The 18764-nt window shown below is 44.7% G+C and overlaps 1 protein-coding gene across 1 annotated transcript in view; it reads left to right on the top strand.

Annotated features, from left to right (window-relative positions):
* LOC144104677 (aldehyde dehydrogenase family 16 member A1-like) overlaps positions 1-18764 on the top strand; it is a 161347-nt gene that overhangs the window by 120436 nt on the left and 22147 nt on the right. The window contains 2 exon segments of the mRNA XM_077637816.1: positions 11385-11524; positions 16752-16922. Of these exon segments, the coding sequence (XP_077493942.1) occupies positions 11385-11524; positions 16752-16922 (311 nt within the window).

Raw genomic sequence — 18764 nt, 5'->3', positions numbered from 1 at the left:
ATCCACCCAGAAGGCAAACCCTCAGCTACCATTGCTTGACAGAGATCTGCCAGCTCGACCATGGGAAAAGTTGGCCGTTGATTTCTTTCACTGTAAAGGCAATACATGACTTGAACTATGGCCTCTCTTCGTCTAATGATTTCATTTTAGATATGATGTTCTCGCTCAATCTTGAACAGATTGTGAATGACTGTACGCGGGGATCAGCGATCTTGGACCTGTTGTTTGTGAGCGAGTCGTTCAGTAATGGCACTGTTCACGTAGAGCGTGGCATCTCCGACCACAAATTAATATGCTTTTGCGGGAAAATCACTGGTGATAAGACCGACAAAACCGTTAAAGTGATCAGCTTCAGAGATTTTAGCAGAGCTGATGATGTCGCAATTCTTGATTATTTGGAATGTCACCTTAGCTCTGTTACCAGTGATGTTGAGGGTTGTTGGACACAATTCTGCAATGCAGTTAAGTTTTGTATTGACAAATTTGTTCCGCTCAAGAAAGTCGTTAAACGCAGTGAAAATCCTTGGATTAATAGAGAGATAATTCATGTTAAACGGAACCTTAAAAGACTTAGGAAACAGCACAGGACAGGAACTCCACTGTTTGGGTCATTAAAAAGCAAGATGGCAGACAAAGTAAGAGAAGCCAGAAATAGCTTTTTCAAAAACAGGCTTGAAGAGTTCATGAGGTCGGACCCATCAAAGTTCTGGCGCCATTTGAATCCTTCCAGGAACGAAATTACGAAGATAAAAATTGACGAGGTGACTATAACAGACGCTAATGAAATTGCAACGCATTTTAACAATTACTTCCAGAGTGTTTTCACGAAGCTAGATGATTTTAAACCTCAGTGCGTTTGTAGTAATGATTATTCTTCTGTTTGTAGTAACGAACTGATAATTAGTCGCGAAGGAGTTTTAGCAATGTTACTTAAACTTAACACAAAAAAATCTTCCGGACCCGATGGTGTTCCGAATTCATTTCTTAAACGCTACGCGGAACAAATATCTCAATACTTAACTGATATGTTTAACTTGTCTTTGACAACAGGTGTTATACCGTCTGATTGGCGTAAGGCTCGAGTTGTCCCTATTCTTAAGAAAGGTGACTGCCAACTAGTTACCAATTATCGCCCTGTTTCTTTGACGAATAATTGCTGTAAGTTGTTAGAGCATGCTATTTTTTGTTATATTGTAAAATTTTTAGAGGACCGTAATATTTTAACAGCTTACCAACATGGTTTTAGGAGAGGTATGTCTACTGTTACCCAACTTTTATCTGTAGTGCATGAATTTTCAAGAGTGCTGGATGCTTCCGGACAAACAGACGTCTTATTTTTTCACTTTAGTAAAGCATTTGACAAGGTGCCTCACGGAAAATTATTGTTTAAACTTGAATCGATTGGACTACCCTCTTTTATAATTCAGTGGGTGCATGCCTATCTTACAGATAGGCAGCAATTTGTAGCAATCCAGGACTCTTGTTCTAACATGCTGCATGTGACTTCAGGGGTTCCTCAAGGCAGTGTCTTGGGACCCCTGTTATTTTTAATCTATGTAAATGACCTAGTGGATATTGTTGAAAAGGATGTAGAGGTGAGGCTGTTTGCCGATGATTGTATAGTTTTTAAAGAGGTAGTAGGTGATTCTGACCACTTGTCACTTCAAAAAACTGTATTAGCAATTGCGGACTGGTGTGAGCGCTGGGGCATGGATAATAACCCAAACAAAACCGTACTATTAAGAATCACAAGGAAAAAAGTGCCCAGATTTCACAGTTATATACTTCACAATTATCCCATTTTAGAAGTTGAAAGCTATAAGTACCTCGGAGTAACCCTCACGAACAACCTTACTTGGTCCACTCATATCGCTGACATCTGCTCATCAGCAGTAAAGAAATTATGGTTTATTAAAAGAAAACTCAGAAACTCTCCCGTGAGCACCAGAATCACTGCATACAAGGCTTGTGTTAGGTCCCGACTTGAATATGCGGCAGCAGTGTGGGACCCGCATAACAAGAAAGACATTGCTCAACTGGAACGTGTTCAGCGAAAAGCAGTTCGTTTTATTTATGGGAAATATAGAAGGATAGACTCTCCAACTGCATTAATTCGAAAGAGTAATTTACAGTTCTTGGCAATAAGAAGAAAAGTTACCCGTCTAGTACTGCTTCATAATTACATGTCTGGAAATCTGAAGGCAGATCTTCCTGATTGTGTGAAGCTGGCGAGCACTAGGAGAACACGTCATGTACATGAGCAGTCATTAGCACCAATTTTCGCGCGAACTAGTGGGTTTAAGAACAGTTTTTTTCCGAACACTGTCGCGGAGTGGAATGGCCTTCCTTCGGGTCTATGTAAGTCTAGGAATTTTGAGAAGGAGCTCAAGAACTTATTGTATGGCTCCCAGTATCTTGTTTGATGACTCTGGTTTTGTGTCCTGTTTACTGACTCGCGGTTTTGTAGCTGGTGCTCTTTTAGAAATTTTTTTAGTTGTATGCCCCTCCTGCTTGGGCCAACTCTGGCTTGCAGTATACTGAAATAAATAAATAAATAAATATATCCTTGTTGTTGACTACTTTTCAAAGTATGTTGAAGTCAAATGCATGAAAGCCACTACGGCAACTTCAGTGATTTTGGTCCTGAAGGACATCTTTTCACGTTTTGGACTCCCCAATGTGCTTATCTGTGATAAGGGACCACCGTTTGACTCGCAGGCATTCAGAGCATTCGTGCAAGAATGGGATATTGCTCATGAACCGTCATCACCCCACTACCCGAGGTCCAATGGGCAGGTCGAAAGAACAGTACAGGCTGTTAAGTCCATGCTGATCAAGTGGCAAAGATCTGTCTTTGGTTCTCCTCAACTACCGCGTCACCCCTTCCATTGGAGCATGTTCCCCAGCAGAGTTGTTAATGGGCAGAAAATTGAGAATGCTCATACCGACCTTGCCCCATAACTTGAAACCACACTACAGGACAGATGCACATCAGAGGCTCGCAGAGGCAACGCAGACAGAGTGCACAGCACAGATATGGAGACAACCACACTCACATACTTGCACCTCTTAAGAAACATCAACCTGTATGGGTGAGGCACATAAATGACTGGAAAAAAGCAGTTGTCACACAGGTTGGTCCTCAGCCAAGGCGCTATACAGTGCAATCCACAAGTGGAGCAATTTATGTTTTATGTGCATAACCGTGTGCACCTGAGGCCACGCAGTCAGGTGGTCCGTGAAGCCATTCCAACAGCAGAAGGCAACACCCTGGACGAATCGGGGCCAAGGAGTGCCAACGATGCTACACCTCACAACTATCCTGAAGAAGCAAGACATGCTTCGACATACGTGACAAGGGCTGGAAGAGCCATACGGCCACCTGCCATATTCCAGAACTGAACGTTATGAAGTGCGTGTTTTATTGTTGTAATTGTCACTCAGAAAGGGGCGTGTTGTGTATCTTCTGGCACCCCGTACACATTCGACAGTTTTAATAAAGGCTAGGCCAGTCGTGGCCGCCAGAGTCGTTCCTCTCAGTGGAGTCTGTCACTCGCGGCTTCGTGCCGCCGCATCTTTAAACCTGTCACAACTAACACAAATGACATAACACCCTGTATACGCAATGCCTTATGACCTCGACCGTACAGGAAGCTTGGAAGAATGCAAACATTATCTTAATTCATAAGAAAGAAGACGCCAAGGACTGGAAAAGTTAGACCGATCAGCTTACGGTCCCTTGCCTACAGGGTATTTACTAAGGTAATCACTAATACAGTCAGGCCAACCTTAGACTTTAATCAACTAAATGATCAGGCAGGCTTTCGTAAAGGGTGTTCCACACTAGATCATATTCACACTATCAATCAGGTGATAGAGAAATGCGCGGAATATAACCAACCTCTATATTTATTCTTCATTGATTATGAGAAAGCATTTGACTCGGTGGAAACCTCAGCAGTCATACAGGCATTGCAAAATCAGGCGTATGTGAAAATACTGGAAGATTTCTGTAGCAACTGCACAGCAACCATAGCACTCAATAAAGTCCGCAATGAAATTTCAATAACGAAGGGCATCAGGCAAGGAGACACAATCTCGGCAATGCTATTCATCGCCTGTTTACAGCCGTTGTTCCGAAGCCTGAACTGGGAACAGCTGGGGATAAAAGTTAATGGAGAATACCTAAATAATTTGTAATTGGCTGATGACATTGCTTTGCTGAGTTACTCATGACATGAACTACAAATCATGATCAATGAGTTAGACAGGCAGAGCAGAACGGTGGGTCTAAAAATTAACATGCAGGAAACCAAAGTAATGTTCTGCAGTCTAGCAAGGGAACAGCAGTTCACAATTGGCAGCAAGGGGCTGTTATTGGTAAAGGAATGCGTCTACTTAGGGCAGGTAGTGAGCACTGATTCGAGTCGTGAAAGAGAAATAACTATAAGAGTAAGCATGGCCTGGAGCGCATATGGCAGGTTCTCTCAGATCATGAATGCCAGTTTACCAATTTCCCTCAAGAGAAAAGTGTACAACAGCTGTATCTTACCGGTACTGACCTACGGGCAGAAACATGGAGGGTATCGAAAAGGGTTCAGCTTAAGGACAACGCAGCAAGCCATGGGAAGAAAAATGATATGTGTAATGTTAAGAGACCCGAAGCGGGCAGAGTGGGTGAGGAAACAAACGTGGGTTAATGACATCCTAGTCGAAATCAAGAGGAAGAAATGGGCTTGGGCTGGGCATGTGATGCGAAGGCAAGATGACCTCTGGTCCTTAAGGGTAGAAAGGGCCGGTAACGGTGATTTATGGTAAGTGAGTGTAGCTCAAAACGGAACAAAAGAGGCTGGTTGTTGCACGTTTGTCGTTTTTTGAAAGCGCTAAAACAATAATGACAAAGAAGGAACAGAAAGGGACGAGCGCTACTTCCAGCTGTTTATTTCATGAAACCGCAAGTGCTTCATACAGTGGTCAAAGGCTACTATGACACGGGAGAAGACTGTTCGTGTGTGATGAAAAAGTGTAGCTGCCGAGATATACAGAAACCAGAAAACATGTGCAACATTATGTTCTTACACTGAAAAATGTGAGTTCTTTTCTGACAATGAAATGGAAGAAGCGCTGTCACAAGTGGTTCCCAGTGATGCTAGTGTATGTTGCTCATGACTGCGTCCGATAATATGGCACTGATTTAACAAGGGAGCACAATTCTGGCACTTACTGAAGTGAATGGCTAGGTTGCTTCCAGACGAATTTCTGACATTATTGTTGTGCTAGCTTAGCCAGTCATTGAGACAACAGCTCCAACACACGTGGTTGTCCAGGAATTTAAAACGGATATCAAGAAAACGGATCTCGTTGTCAGTTGGCGTTTCGTTAGTCAATAGCAGCGGTGGAGGTATTCACCTTGCGTTAACAAACCTCTACTCCCCTACACATTTGCACATTCCAAACTTGTAAAATGGGCATTATTAATTTATACTTGAAGAGTGCTCTGGAAAAGTCATGCCCCCACCTCATCAGCCAGAGCTTTCACGAGCAACTTGCAAGGTTCCATGAAGCAGGCTACCCAGCTGATATCTGTGTTTCTGTCACTGAAGGCTTACTGAAAGAGAAGCAAAATTGCCATCGCTCCTTATATTTGTTGCCTGTCCCACACTCTCAAGAAAATTTGGACGAAAGCGAATGTTCGTGTGTTTTTTTCAGTCCCTGAAAAACTAAGTGCGCTATCCAAAAAAAATTTGCACGCCGATAGTCTTGATAATCAGGTGCGCCGGCTTTTGGCAGCAGGTTACCCTGTGTGGCTGAGGCCCTTATCTTGAAGCATGAAACCAGAGCGCCAAAAAAGAGGGCGGCCGAATATGAAACTTACAGGCCAGTGGTGATGTCTTACCAACATAAGGTCTCCCACGAACTCAAGCGAGTGGCTAACAAGCATGGAGTCCCTCTGGTGTTTTCTGCGCCAAACAAGCTTTCGAAGCTGTGCTCCCGCACGTGCGGTGATGGAAGGCATGGCTGCCAAATCAGGCATGGGACAACCTTCGTCCCTTGCACCACCAGAGTCGTGTATGCTTTCCCACTGTGGAAAAATGTATGTATATATGCGTTGGTTTGAGAAGAATAAAATAGTTTTTAGTGTTGCGCCAGTCCTTGTGTTTCTCCCGTGTACGTGGTTCGTCTTATGTTTTGTGCACATAAGTACTGCGTGAAATGTACTGAAGGCATTTTTTATGGCATCCCGCTTTCTTGTGGCAAGCAGTATGTTGGTCAATCTAGTCGTTGCTTGAATGAGAGGCTTCATGAACAGAAAAACAACCTGAAAAGTTTTACTGGCAGTAATCTGGCACTGTAAGGAGTGTGGGTGTATGCCAATTTTGAATAAGTGCTCGATCATGTCCAGACACCGGGATCATTTAACACGTGAAATTATTTAAGCAGCGCGAATCACTACTTTGAAAGATAATTGTGTCAGTAAGCCATCTATCTCCCTGTCCAAAAGAGGGCTGGCCTTCTTAAACAATTGCTCAGTCGTCCATTTATTTTCTGGGTGCATGCGCCTGTTTTGTCCTCACGGGTCACGTTCGTCTTGAACGCCTAGGTTTCTGTCAGTCGGAAGTTAGCGCCTGCGTTGTGTGCGTCTTTCTTTGTCCCTTGTCCCGTTTTGCACTACACTCACCATGGTTCTTAAAGGGGTGGAGACACTAAATTTTTGTTTGGCGTGTTCTTTATTTAAAACGTTGCGTATTGCCCCAGGACGCATGATACACGCTGCGCAATTCATATAAGTGCGGTGAATAATTTATTATTGCATTATTTATACTGAGCGATTTTGGTTTCCATTTCTGAGCGCCAGGGTGTGCTGCGACGTCACGATCAGGGAAGAGCAGCAACCCTGGTCACATGGCCCCCAAAAGTTGACGCACGTATTGCTGCGTCGTCTGCTCTCGTACACATGCTGTGCATAGCAGCGTCTTTCGAAATCATATGCCAACCAACTTGGTCGGTATTGCGATATGCTGAGAAAAGCCAAGGTAACCAAGCGGCTCGCTTCGGCCGATCTCAGTTGCCATACCGTGTATGCCAATGCGGTTTCTGCATTGTATTTCGCTTTGCCACGCCGACACCGATGCTCGGCGGATGTCTGTGTCGGTGGCCCATAGCTGACCCTGGTCACATTACAGCGACACGATGCCTCACTTATCCTACCTACCAATACCCGTCCCTGTCTTCACTTCGCGCAGCCACGCTGCGAGACTGCTCAGGGTCCAGTGGCTGCTGATTACGGTATATGCTGCTAGTTTAGTAAACAGTCCATGTATTCGTTAAATGAATGCTTCCAGACAATTGTACAGGGCTCAGAATTAACCGCACGGGTACGTAACTCCTCCAGGGATGCACCCATGACGACGACTGCGTCTCGGCGCTACTTTTGTTTACATATCTGCATCTGTATACAGGCAGCAATTGCGCGTTTGTTCGGCAAGAATTGCAAGCTGCATTCCACTTAGGTTAAGCAAGCTCATCTCTTTTGCGCCGGTCGCGGGTTTACTTGTTTGCGCAGTGCGATAACTTTGCAAGAATCGCCGGAGAATGAGAGCGCCAGCCTGGGGAATGCGTCATAGCCAGGTTGCTGACAGCGCATAGGACCGGCGTTTCTGACTCGTACTGCTTTTTTTGCTTTTTTCGATGTGTCCAGTACTTGAATTTAAATTGGTTTATCTAGAGGTACATTCGGCACCCATTTGAGATAAACAAAATAGCTTAATTTGTTGCCCTAAAGTGACGCCGACCACTGCTAGCTGCCGCCGCGGGCGCCTGCAGCATTGACCGACAGACTGGGTGACCGCCTACCAGCGGCGCTTCCCGCTTGATGTATTTGTATTTGCGTCCTAAGATGTCAACAATTCTCGATTTAAGGTCACTGCTATCAAACTACGTTTGATGACCATATGTATCCGCTAAAACTTGTGAACTCGCTCTCCACAATCGCCGACGTTGCACATACGAACCCAGCGGACTCGCTAGGCCTATTCATATTGCAGGTGAGCCGAAGGGCGAACATATGAAATGTAGTCACTCGTTTCGCTTATTCATATTACGCTCAATTAATACATATTTTAAGTGCTTGTTGCGTCTAATACTTCGCCGTGGGTGACCTTACATACAGAGGAAGCCCATAACAAGCTTACTATAGCCTCATAATTTGATGTCTTAACCACTTTAATCGTGACAGACTGGATTCCAAGGGAAGGGGCAGTTGGCAAAGGACAGGGTTAATTTGAGAGACATGGGAGAGGCCTTTTCCCTGCATTAGGTGTATTCAGGCCCATTGATGATGAGGATGTAGTCCAGTTTTGAGTCATTGCGATCGTGCCCCTGTTCATGCGTTTTTCATTCTTGGTCAATTTTTTTATCCTGAAGCATGCTGTCCTGTTTGGCAGCCGTTGAATATAGTTGATAGTTCTGTGTTATCCGCTTGTCCTGGTCTTTTTCTGCCTTGCCATTGTTCTCTTAACGTACGCATTGGGAAGTGGAGGGGGGGGGGGGGGGGGGGGGCCTTCTTACCAAGTTGAAGTTATCGCACTAAGTTGAAGGTTGAAGTTGAAGTTTATTCCTTTCTTACAAAGGAGGAGCCGGGACTAAAAGCTGTGGCGACAGCTTGACAATGGCCCTGGCTCCTTTACATACCCGGCAGTACAGGAGGAAAAGCGACGGCTATACATACAACAAACATACATACATACAAAGCAAAAGTAAATAAATCAACACTTCGCAGGCCACCTATGCACATCATGCAAAAATGACAAAATAAAATGCGATGCGATGAAAAGGTCGTAGATAATCATACAAAGAATGGTGCATAATAATCAGAAAGATTGCATCTGAAATTCTCAAGGAAAAGAATCCTCCCGACAGTATTCCCGAATTTCGTGTTTTGATTTTCGGGTTATGTCAAAATTTTCTTCGTTTAATCTGTTCAGCAGAATTGGAAGGTTATAACATAAGGATTGATTCACATAATAGGCTCTTGGTGTTGGGGTTAACCAAATTTCTCTGTGTCTTGTGTCACGGCAGCTGGCGTTTTCTCTGAGTTGTGCAAGCAAAATGATGAGGTTGTCGGGGTGTTTTAGGTGAGATTTGTAACATGATAGTAGTCTATAAGTATATAACGCAAATATTGGAAGGATTTCATACCTTACAAAAATATTTCTGGGGGGAGAAAAGAGTGGTACATTGGCAATACATCTCACTGCTTTTTTCTAAAGCAGATGTATCTTGTTAAGATTTGTTATGCCTGTTGTGCCCCACACTATGTTACAATATTGCAAATGAGAAAGTACTAACGCATTGTAAAGTATGATCTTTACCCTTATTGGAAGAATGTGCCTAAACCGCGCAAGTATACCAAGGGCTGAGGCGACCTTTGAAAGTTTGTAATCAATATGTGTATTCCAAGTTAAATTGCTTGAAAAGGTAACTCCCAGTGTTTTTACGGACTCAACGAGCTCTATAGGCTGGCTATTGAATACGGCTTTGATAGGTTGCGGTATTTTCTTTCCCTTAGGACGGAACAACATAATTTTAGTCTTCACTGGATTTATTCGCAGATAATTTGCTTCTGCCCATAAACTGAGTTGAATAAGTGCATTGTTTGTTTGTTTTTCGACGTCTGTTTCGGAAGTACCTGTGATAAAGAAAGATGTGTCATCAGCATATGATACTACATGAGCGCTACTTGTGCTGTAGCAAATATCATTTATATAAATTAAGAACAGTAATGGCCCAAGTATGCTTCCTTGAGGCACTCCAGATGTTATAGGGAGAGTAGAAGAAGTTGCTGTGTTTATATCTACATACTGAGCTCTGTGTGATAAGTAGGATTCTAATAAAGTTAGCGCTACACCGCGTACACCTTACCTATTTAATTTAAAAAGAAGGACATCATGATTAATGAGATCAAATGCCTTAGTAAAATCGATATAAATACCAATAGCGAGTTTATTTTCTCTAAATGCCTGTATTATAATTTCTTTTTGTGTTAGAAGTGCCGTTTCAGTAGACCTATGCTTCCTAAAGCCATGCTGAAAGTCAAGGAATAAGCGATTGTAATCAAAATATGAAGTTATTCTGGTATGGATTATTTTCTCAATGCCCTTAGAAAGCACAGGAAGTAGGGAAATCGGTCGATAGTTATTGAGTAAATTTTTATCTCCACGCTTAAATATTGGCACCACTCAGGCAATCTGAATTTCCTTAGGGAAAATTCCAGTGGATAAAATTAAGTTCAATATGTAGGTAATAACAGGGCACAGGACGTCGAGAACATACTTGACAGGCAGTATTTGCATACCATTCGAGTCCTGTGATTTGCTATTTTTGATGTTATTTATGCAAGCGAAAACTTCGGCTGAATCAGTTGGGGCTAAAAAGAGGGACTACGTACTATCGTTTCCTTGTAAGTACTGAGCGTAATTTCGGCAGATACTCACATTCTGGTTAATTACACTACTTTGTCGAATAAAGAAACGGTTAAAAGCATCTGCCAAAGAAGTACCGGAGAGTAGCTTTCCGTCATGCATAAGGGCATCAAATGTAGATGCATTAATGCTGGGATGCAACAAGTTCAAATTGTGCCATACAATATCTGGACGTTGTGCGTATTCATCACGGAACATGTTTATTAAGAAAGAATCTTTAGCCTGCTTTAGTTTAGATGTAACTTTATTTCGATTGGTCTTAAACTGTGCAAGTATTGTTAAGTCTTTTGTTCTTACAAATTTGGCAAATAACGCATTTTTATGCTTAATCATATTCAACAACTCTCACGTTAACCAGGGTTTTCGCGCTTTCTTCGGTTTCTTCACTTGCACTAACGAAAAATGTAGGTGGTATATATCTTTAAATATGCTTATAAATTTTGAATATGCAGTATTACTATCACTCCATGTGTAGACGGAGTTCCATGTTTGCTGTTCAACTGTGCACCGGAATGACTCAAGGCGAGCAGGATTAATTACTTGGCGATAAGTAGTTTGCTCTCTATTCCACTTGATCGGAAAGGGCCTATCTACCAATAGAAAAATTCCCAGATGGTCGCTCATGCTAGTATACGTAGTTCCAGCGAATATTGTGTCAGTGCTAATATTAGTAATAAATACATCCAATAAAGTAGAGCTTTGTTCTGTAATCCGTGTTGGATAAGTGATAACATTGGACAGCCCATATGCAGAAAGAGTAAGGCTGAGTTCATTTTGGTTAGGTGTAGGTATAAGCATGTTCACGTTCAGGTCTCCACCCAAAAAGATATTCACTTTCTGTTCCACAACAGCAGAACATGTCCCTTGCCAGCCGTGTCATTAATAAGCAGACATTTTGTGCAGGGGCTTCTGACATTCCTTCGGCCGGCTGAAAGCCCTGTGCAGCTGTCACGCAGCAGTGAGAGAATGGAGCTGGAAACTTTTGGTGCCAAGGTCGAATCGGTGCTCTTTGGGCCCTGCGGCATCAGCAGCACCTCCCGAGGGTGTGTTTTTCAGAGTTCTCTATTGCCCACACAGAGATGACATGGTAAAAGACAAGGAAGACAGGATAGGGCGCTCAACAGTCTATAACAGGCGTTGACATCCTGGAACTTTTTCTCAAAATACCATTTTGCCTAAGTGTAGCCCAAGTTTGTTTACCGAAAATTTCATTTCATTTTTCATTTTTATTTGTCTTAGTTTTCTGAGTACAGAAAGCTAAAGGATCAGGGACAAAAGGTGCTGTGTACCTGACTAGGTCTCTAAACCCTTACATTGTTTGGAAACTGCGCATTTTTTCAGAACAAAAGACACAAACATTGAACCTAGGGAATTCAAATGCAGCAAATACAAATACAGCACTAAAAGAAGATTACATACAGAATTAATAAATGAGTATTACAACAAACACATAATATTTCAAGGAAAACAGTGCTAACTAATAAACAAAGCACACATAATTCACCATGTAAAACAACACAACATGTTTTTCACGAAAAGGGTAGGGGCGTCCCTGACTTTCTGAAGGGGAATGCTATCGCGTGCAGGTTCCAACAAAGAGATCAAGCAAAACAAAATGAAGCCGTATTATTTATAATTTAAAGGAAAAGGAGCCAATAAGAAATGCACATGCAATAAAAGGAAAGAGTTCACCAGGCACTGAGCGTCCCAGGTGGGGATGCCTTGCAGACAAGGTGAACGCGGGTGGATGTAGTGCGAAGTGTCGCTGGCGTTGCATGGAAGAAAGTGGCGGAAGGGAGCCAGGTGTTGGTAGGAGTGGAGACGAACACAGGGAGACACCGGTGGACTCCCATCAGCAGCCCGAAGAACTTGGCAGTAGCAGAAAGAAGAAGCGTAGCCAAGACCCGACGACTGCGTCCCGAAACATACCAAAGGCTTAAAGCAGGCTATCCAAGGGTGCCTTTAGGCAGCACAGACCCCCAATCCATCGGCTGCCACCTCCACGCTTGCAAGGAACGCAATAGGCTTGCGTCGGATCAGTCGGTGATCCAAGGGAGGTCACGGCAGCACGTACCCAATGTCCAACGGCTGCCACCTCCACGCTTGATTGACCCGATCTCCGCTGCTCTTGCTTCCTTTACACCTCGGTTTTCTGACACGTCAGCTCTTCGCTCCTCGTGCTTGCCACGCTCTTTGTCGTCGTCGCCTCGCACATACCCTTCACACGCGCAACGATGGGCTGGCACCTGCAGCGCTCCGCTGTCTGACGCACCACTGTCGACACACCGCGTTCACAAATCCCCGGAGGATCTTGTGTGCACCCCAGTTATGCCCCCCCTTCGAAAAAGTTTTTTCCACATAGAAAAAACTGCTGTTGGTGCACACAACACTAATGTTCACGTGTTAAACGGACAAGTTAGACGCCGTTGAAGTCACCGAAGGCACATTACACCGTGAAACATGGAGGCACATAGTGGCGCACCCCGATACGTTTCTTTAAAATTTTGACTTGGTCAGTGACCCTATGTTTTTATTACCCCGAGAGAACATGGGGGCCAACATTATACATTTGGCACATGAGAAAATATAGAAACCTTACAAATCATTAGACACATGCTTTGCACACGACTGTACCATAAAGGTTAAATTTTACACACTAAACAACTCATAACTGGAAAACGAATAGAATTAAGAAACAATTCTTAGACACTCCTAGACTACATGTGCACAGGTAACCATTGCAAACACACGGGATAGTATCACTGTACATTGGGCATCACCCTGCGGTAATTTATAAAGGACTCGTGCAATCGGCGCCTACGTTTTCGGAGCCCTTGATGTACTCTACACGAAAGGTATACTCTTGTAATGTCAGGCTCTAACGCAGTACCATGCTGTTCAAGTGCTTAGCCTTTGTTAATTATTGCAAGGCTTGGTGGTCAGCCTGAATGATGAAGAACGTCCCGTACAAGAATATGTGCAATTTTTTAACTGTCCAGACTATTCCCAAACACTCGCATTCAATCGCTGAGTAGCATGATTCGCGAGGTGACAACTGTCGACTCGCATATGATGCCGGGTGGAGGATTCCGTCATGCTCCTGCAGGAGAACGACGCCTATGCTGACCTCGGAAGCATCTGTGCAAGGCACGAACTGCTTACTGAGAATTGGAGCTCTTAATACGGGCCTGGAGGTTAATGCGTTCTTGAGCTCGTCAAAAGTGGCTTGCTGCTGTGGTGTCCAAGAGACCAGGTTGCGTTCATTTTTATGTGTCTTGTCCACGAGCGGTTGGACTTTGTCGACATAGCCAGGGATGAAATCGCGGTAGTATCCGGCAAGCCCTAAGAAGGAACGTACTTGCTCCTTGGTCTTCAGAAGCGGCACGTTTGCAAGCTTTTCCACCACCGTTTCCAATGGGTGGATGGTTCCTTCTCCGATTTCACTCTTCTGTGCCTTGATCGTCAGGCCGGCCGCGCGCACCCTGCTAAATAGCCTGTCTAATGTCCAAAGATGTTCTTTCCAGGTAGAGGTTGCTACAAGAACATAGACGATGTAATGAACGACAATGTATATGCCTTGTAATAGAATGCGCATCAGGCGCGTAAAGATAGCCGATGCTGTCTTAATGTCGAAGGTCATATAGACGAGTTGATAGTGACCAGATTGGTTAGAGAACGCTGTTCTCGGTCTCAAAGCTTCCTCCAAGGGTACTCGCCAGTAGCCTTTAGCAAGGTCAGATTTTGAAAAGAACACTTTGGTTCCAAACTCGGTAAATATTCCATCTGTTCTTGGAATGGGCTCTGCATCAGACACAAGAACATCATTGATGTGTCTAAAGTCGATGCAAGTCTGATAGGTGTTGTCTTTCTTTTTAATCAGAACCAGAGGGGAATTGTAGTGAGATTTTGAACGTTCAGTGACCCCTAATTTCGTCATCTCTTCTACCTCATTTTCGACCATGTCCTCCATGGCTAAAGGCTACGGGTATTGCGGGGTATTCACAACTTCAGAAGTCGAGAGCCTGAGTTGACACTCCACTAGACTAGTCTTCCCGGGAATCTCAGAAAAGATGTCTGCTAATGTGTCGAGTAAGCTCCGAATCACCTGCTGTTTGTCGTCATCGAGCCTGGTGGAGATCTGCACGGCTTCGATTCCTTTACCATGGTCTGTGCTAAGGGTGGGCAATTGTTCTTCTGAGTCACCTTCTTCGATTACGACGAAAGGTGATGCCTGCACAATCTCTTGGGACGCACGCTCTTCTTAACATTTGAGCATATTGATGTGGAATAGCTTTTTAGTGTGGCCCATGTCGGTCCAATAATCCACGTCGTTCTTTTTGCCAGATACCACGAATGGACCTTTCCACTGCATCAGGAGTTTATTGTGGCTACTTGGCAAAAGAATGAGGGCACGATCTCCAACCCTTAAGTGCCTCTTCTTGCTGTTCCTTTCATAGCATTTCTTCTGAGACTTTTGGGCACGCAGCAAATTTTGATGTGTCGCTCTCACAGTTTGCTCGAGACGCCCTCTTAGATCGAGAACGTACCATATGTCGTCTTCGTGTCTTCTCCCAGCTCTTCCCTGGTCTAGAGCTCTCTGAGGACTGCGAGCGATCCTCGCACACGTCGTACAAATATCAACTCAAACGGAGGAAACCCCAGACTCGCCTGTGACACCTCTCTGTATGCGAACAGAAGCGGAGTGATATAATAATCCCATGTTTTGGACTGCTCCTGACTGAGCTTCCTCAGCATCTGCTTGAGTGTGCCATTAAATTTATCCACCATCCCATTGCACACTGGATGGTAAGAGGTCGTGCTGAGATGTTTCACCGCCAAGAGATCATTGAGCTCTCTCATCATTTCGGAAGTGCAACAGAAGCCCTGGTCACAGAGGATCTCTCTCGGAAAACCTATTCGTGAAAACATCTCCACCAAACCTTCCGCTACGGTTATTGAATCTATCTTTGGCAGAGCCACGGCGTCGGGTACCGCGTGGCAAAATCGACAAGAGTGAGAATATATTGTCACATTGGTGTTAAGCGGCCGAGAGTTGGCAGCGGCGTAGACCTGGGCGAGTGCTTCTACAACACTTCTTTGTTTTCTTGATTGGCACATTTTCCTGCACAACCGCTGGTGTCATTAGCCCCCCTCCTCCGAAAGCATCGACCAAATGCTGAAACGAAGGCAGGGGGCTTCGAGGAAAGTTAGGGTGTCCTTGCTTAGTAGGGCTTCAGGTGAACCACGTGGACCTTATCGGGCCGGTGGTGGCATCGGGATTGTTGAGTCTCATGAGGGATGACTTCATTATTCAGGGCTCCAAGGCATCACATAATTCGGTAGGGACTGAAATAGCAACGCAAGAGCTTTTCACTCAGTCCACGTTGTCCTATTAGAGACCAACCCCAGACAAGGTCACCTGGGGGAAATCAACGTGCCGCCTTTGTAGGTTGTAGCGCTGCGCGTCTTGGCCCTGTTGGTCGTGAATTCGAAGCCGTGCGAGTTGGCAGGCAGCTTCGACGCATTGTAAGAAGGGTGCCATTTTTGCACTGCCTATGCAAACAGTTTTCGGTGGGAACTCTACACGCTAACACATCTCGTATTTAGTATAAAAATGAAAAGAAAAATGTGCCAGGCTGCATAAAAAAGTAGAGCTGAACCAAGTCTCAAACCTGTTCGGAACGGTTTCTTGGAATCGTTCCAATTAAAGTTAAAAAAATATGGTTCCAGTTTGGTCCGGTTCCGGCCAAAAATATGGGTTCGGTTCTGGTTTGACACCCTGCCTCACGGCCCCAAGGTTTTCGAAAAGTTGGCTTCTCTTCACTGCTATTGTGGTTGAGCCATCTCAAAGAGCACTGTTTTATCATCTTTGGTATCAATTTACTCCTGAATGTTGGCGTCGCTCTTCCAAGTCTGTAGCTCTGAGATATCCGAAACTGAGTGGAAAGTACATTTCCATGGCCGAGATGCCGAGTACTGTAACCATTTCTTTAATAAAAATGTATTTACTTAAACGAAAATGGAATATGGAATGAGACCAAAGTTTCACTTTTCTGAATCCAAGTGTATTATAGCAGGGTTGAACTGTGATTGAGACATTCCAGGAACCTCTGTATTTCAGGGCGTAATGGACAGTTAAGCAGCTAGTGATGCACAGGGCTGCTGCACTCATTGAGTAGCCATTTCGTGTGTCATTTCACTGCTGGTTGTTCGATCAATTTGTCATTGTAGTAGAAAGAAGGAAAATAATTGAGGAACTCTCTATTGTAGGGGTGACATGGGGACGTACAAGATGTTCTACGGTGGCCAGCAGAAGCGGTCCTTGTCCAACGTCTCCAACAGCTCCACCACCATCGACCAGCGGACGGTCGGCTATTTCTCGGAGGCTGGAAGCAAGGACGTCAGGAATGCCGTTGAGGCTGCACTGGCTGGCTTCAAGGCGTGAGTCAGGCTGTTTCGCCCATCACTTATCGCACTGCACTGATATATTCCTAGTATATATTCCATCACATTTTTGAAAAAAAAAAAAAAAAAAACTTGGAGGTCGTTTACACTTGATCTTTTATAATAGAATGCGATAGCACTATTCTGCAGCCTTCGCTTATCACCAGCCGCTCTCGGCTGCGCGCGCGGGAGTGCCCGCACCCACATTCCCCGACGCCGCCGCGGTCCCAAGTGGCGATGCTGCCGCAATTGGAACAGCGGCCCTCCCATCGACTATCGACTCTCCCTTGAGTGCAGAGTGCATGGTTGAAAGTAAACAAAAAAATTGGCAGTGGCTTTGCTCGGCTATGCCAGGATATACATAGTAAAAGCTAAGGCATAGCTTGTTTAGCCTTGGTTAATCTTGATTGCAAGTCCAGGTTAGTCTGGTTGTCTGGGTAGTTGTCACGTGGTTCGTCACGCGGTTGGTCACATGGCCAGTCACGCGGTTGGTTACGTGGTTGGTCACGTGGTGCGGTGCGACCACGGTGGGAATGCGAGCATGGCGAAACTGCGAGATCGCGGCCAATGTAGCTTTCACTACAAAAAACTTGGACGATGCCTATTAAGTGTAGAACTCAAATGCATTATCGGGCCAGCGGCGCAATCTGCAGTTTCCTGCTTATTGACAGCCACCATCGGCCACCTCGCGCGGGGTGGGGATGTCGGTTCTGCGCGTTGACATAGCAGCTGCTCAAGGCCAGCACCAAGAGCGATGCGACGGAGCAGCTCAGCAAAAATGCATTTTAGTTTTAAGTCGATCCCCCACTTAAAATTTTCAAATATTGAAAAATAAGCCGACTTACAATCGTGTAAATACAGTAGGTCTAGCAGACATGCGATGGCAAAAAATGCAAACTGAATTTGGTTTTCTTCAGGCAATTCATGCTTGATGTGAAGCCCATTTCCTCGAGAGTTAAAAACAATAAGGATTCTGCTAACAGATTTGGGCAAACAAAAAGTGGAAGACAGGTTTAGGATCACGAGACAGTCATCTACTCCTACATATCAAACTGCCACGAACTTCCGGAAATGAATTGTGGTCCATTGTCAGACAGCAGTGTGTGCGGTAGACCGAACCTGGCAAAAATTTTCCTCAGTGGCCCGACAGTTGTTTCTGCAGTAGCGCTGCTCATAGGTATGGCCTCTATCCACTTAATTTTTGTATCCACAAGCATCAGAAGCCCCTGCATAGTCAAGGTGCAGCCAAGACCATTTTCGTTTTGGTTCTGGCTAGGGTAGTGGCAGTAGGGCTGCGGGCAATACACTGGCTTGTAAACAAGTTTGACAATGGTACACAATGTTCTCGATGTCTGCGTCTATGCCTGGATACCAAAATATGCTTCTGGCCAAGCTCTTCATTGTCGCCGTTCCTGGATGAGTCTCATGCAAGATTTCAAGAAATTGCTATGCTGCTTTTGCTACCACTATGCTGTGGCCCCAGTAGATCAAACTTTGACTTAGTCAGCTCATCATGCTTGTGGAACAACGGTCTAAGCCGCTTCTGCCAGATATGTGGGCCATCTTTTAACAGTCCACTTTTTGACCTGCTGCAACAAGGACTCCTTCTGAGCTAGACGCTAATTCCTGGACACTGATAGGCGCATGCTCTAACACCAACATGTAGAGAACATAGTCTGGCAACTCCCTCTGACCGTTTTCCGGTTTACATTCTCACAGCCTTTGCCATACTTGACTTATAGTCTCCAAGTAGCAGGGCCCATCGCTGGATGCGGGCGGCGGCGATCTGAAGAATTGCTTTATCCGGGCTAAACAGTCCTGTTAAAGGTGCACTAAACA

This window comes from Amblyomma americanum, chromosome 9 (assembly GCF_052857255.1).
Source record: "Amblyomma americanum isolate KBUSLIRL-KWMA chromosome 9, ASM5285725v1, whole genome shotgun sequence".
Taxonomy (NCBI): domain Eukaryota; kingdom Metazoa; phylum Arthropoda; class Arachnida; order Ixodida; family Ixodidae; genus Amblyomma; species Amblyomma americanum.
Note: the sequence above shows the minus strand (reverse complement) of the source record. Positions and strands in the feature narration are given on the sequence as shown.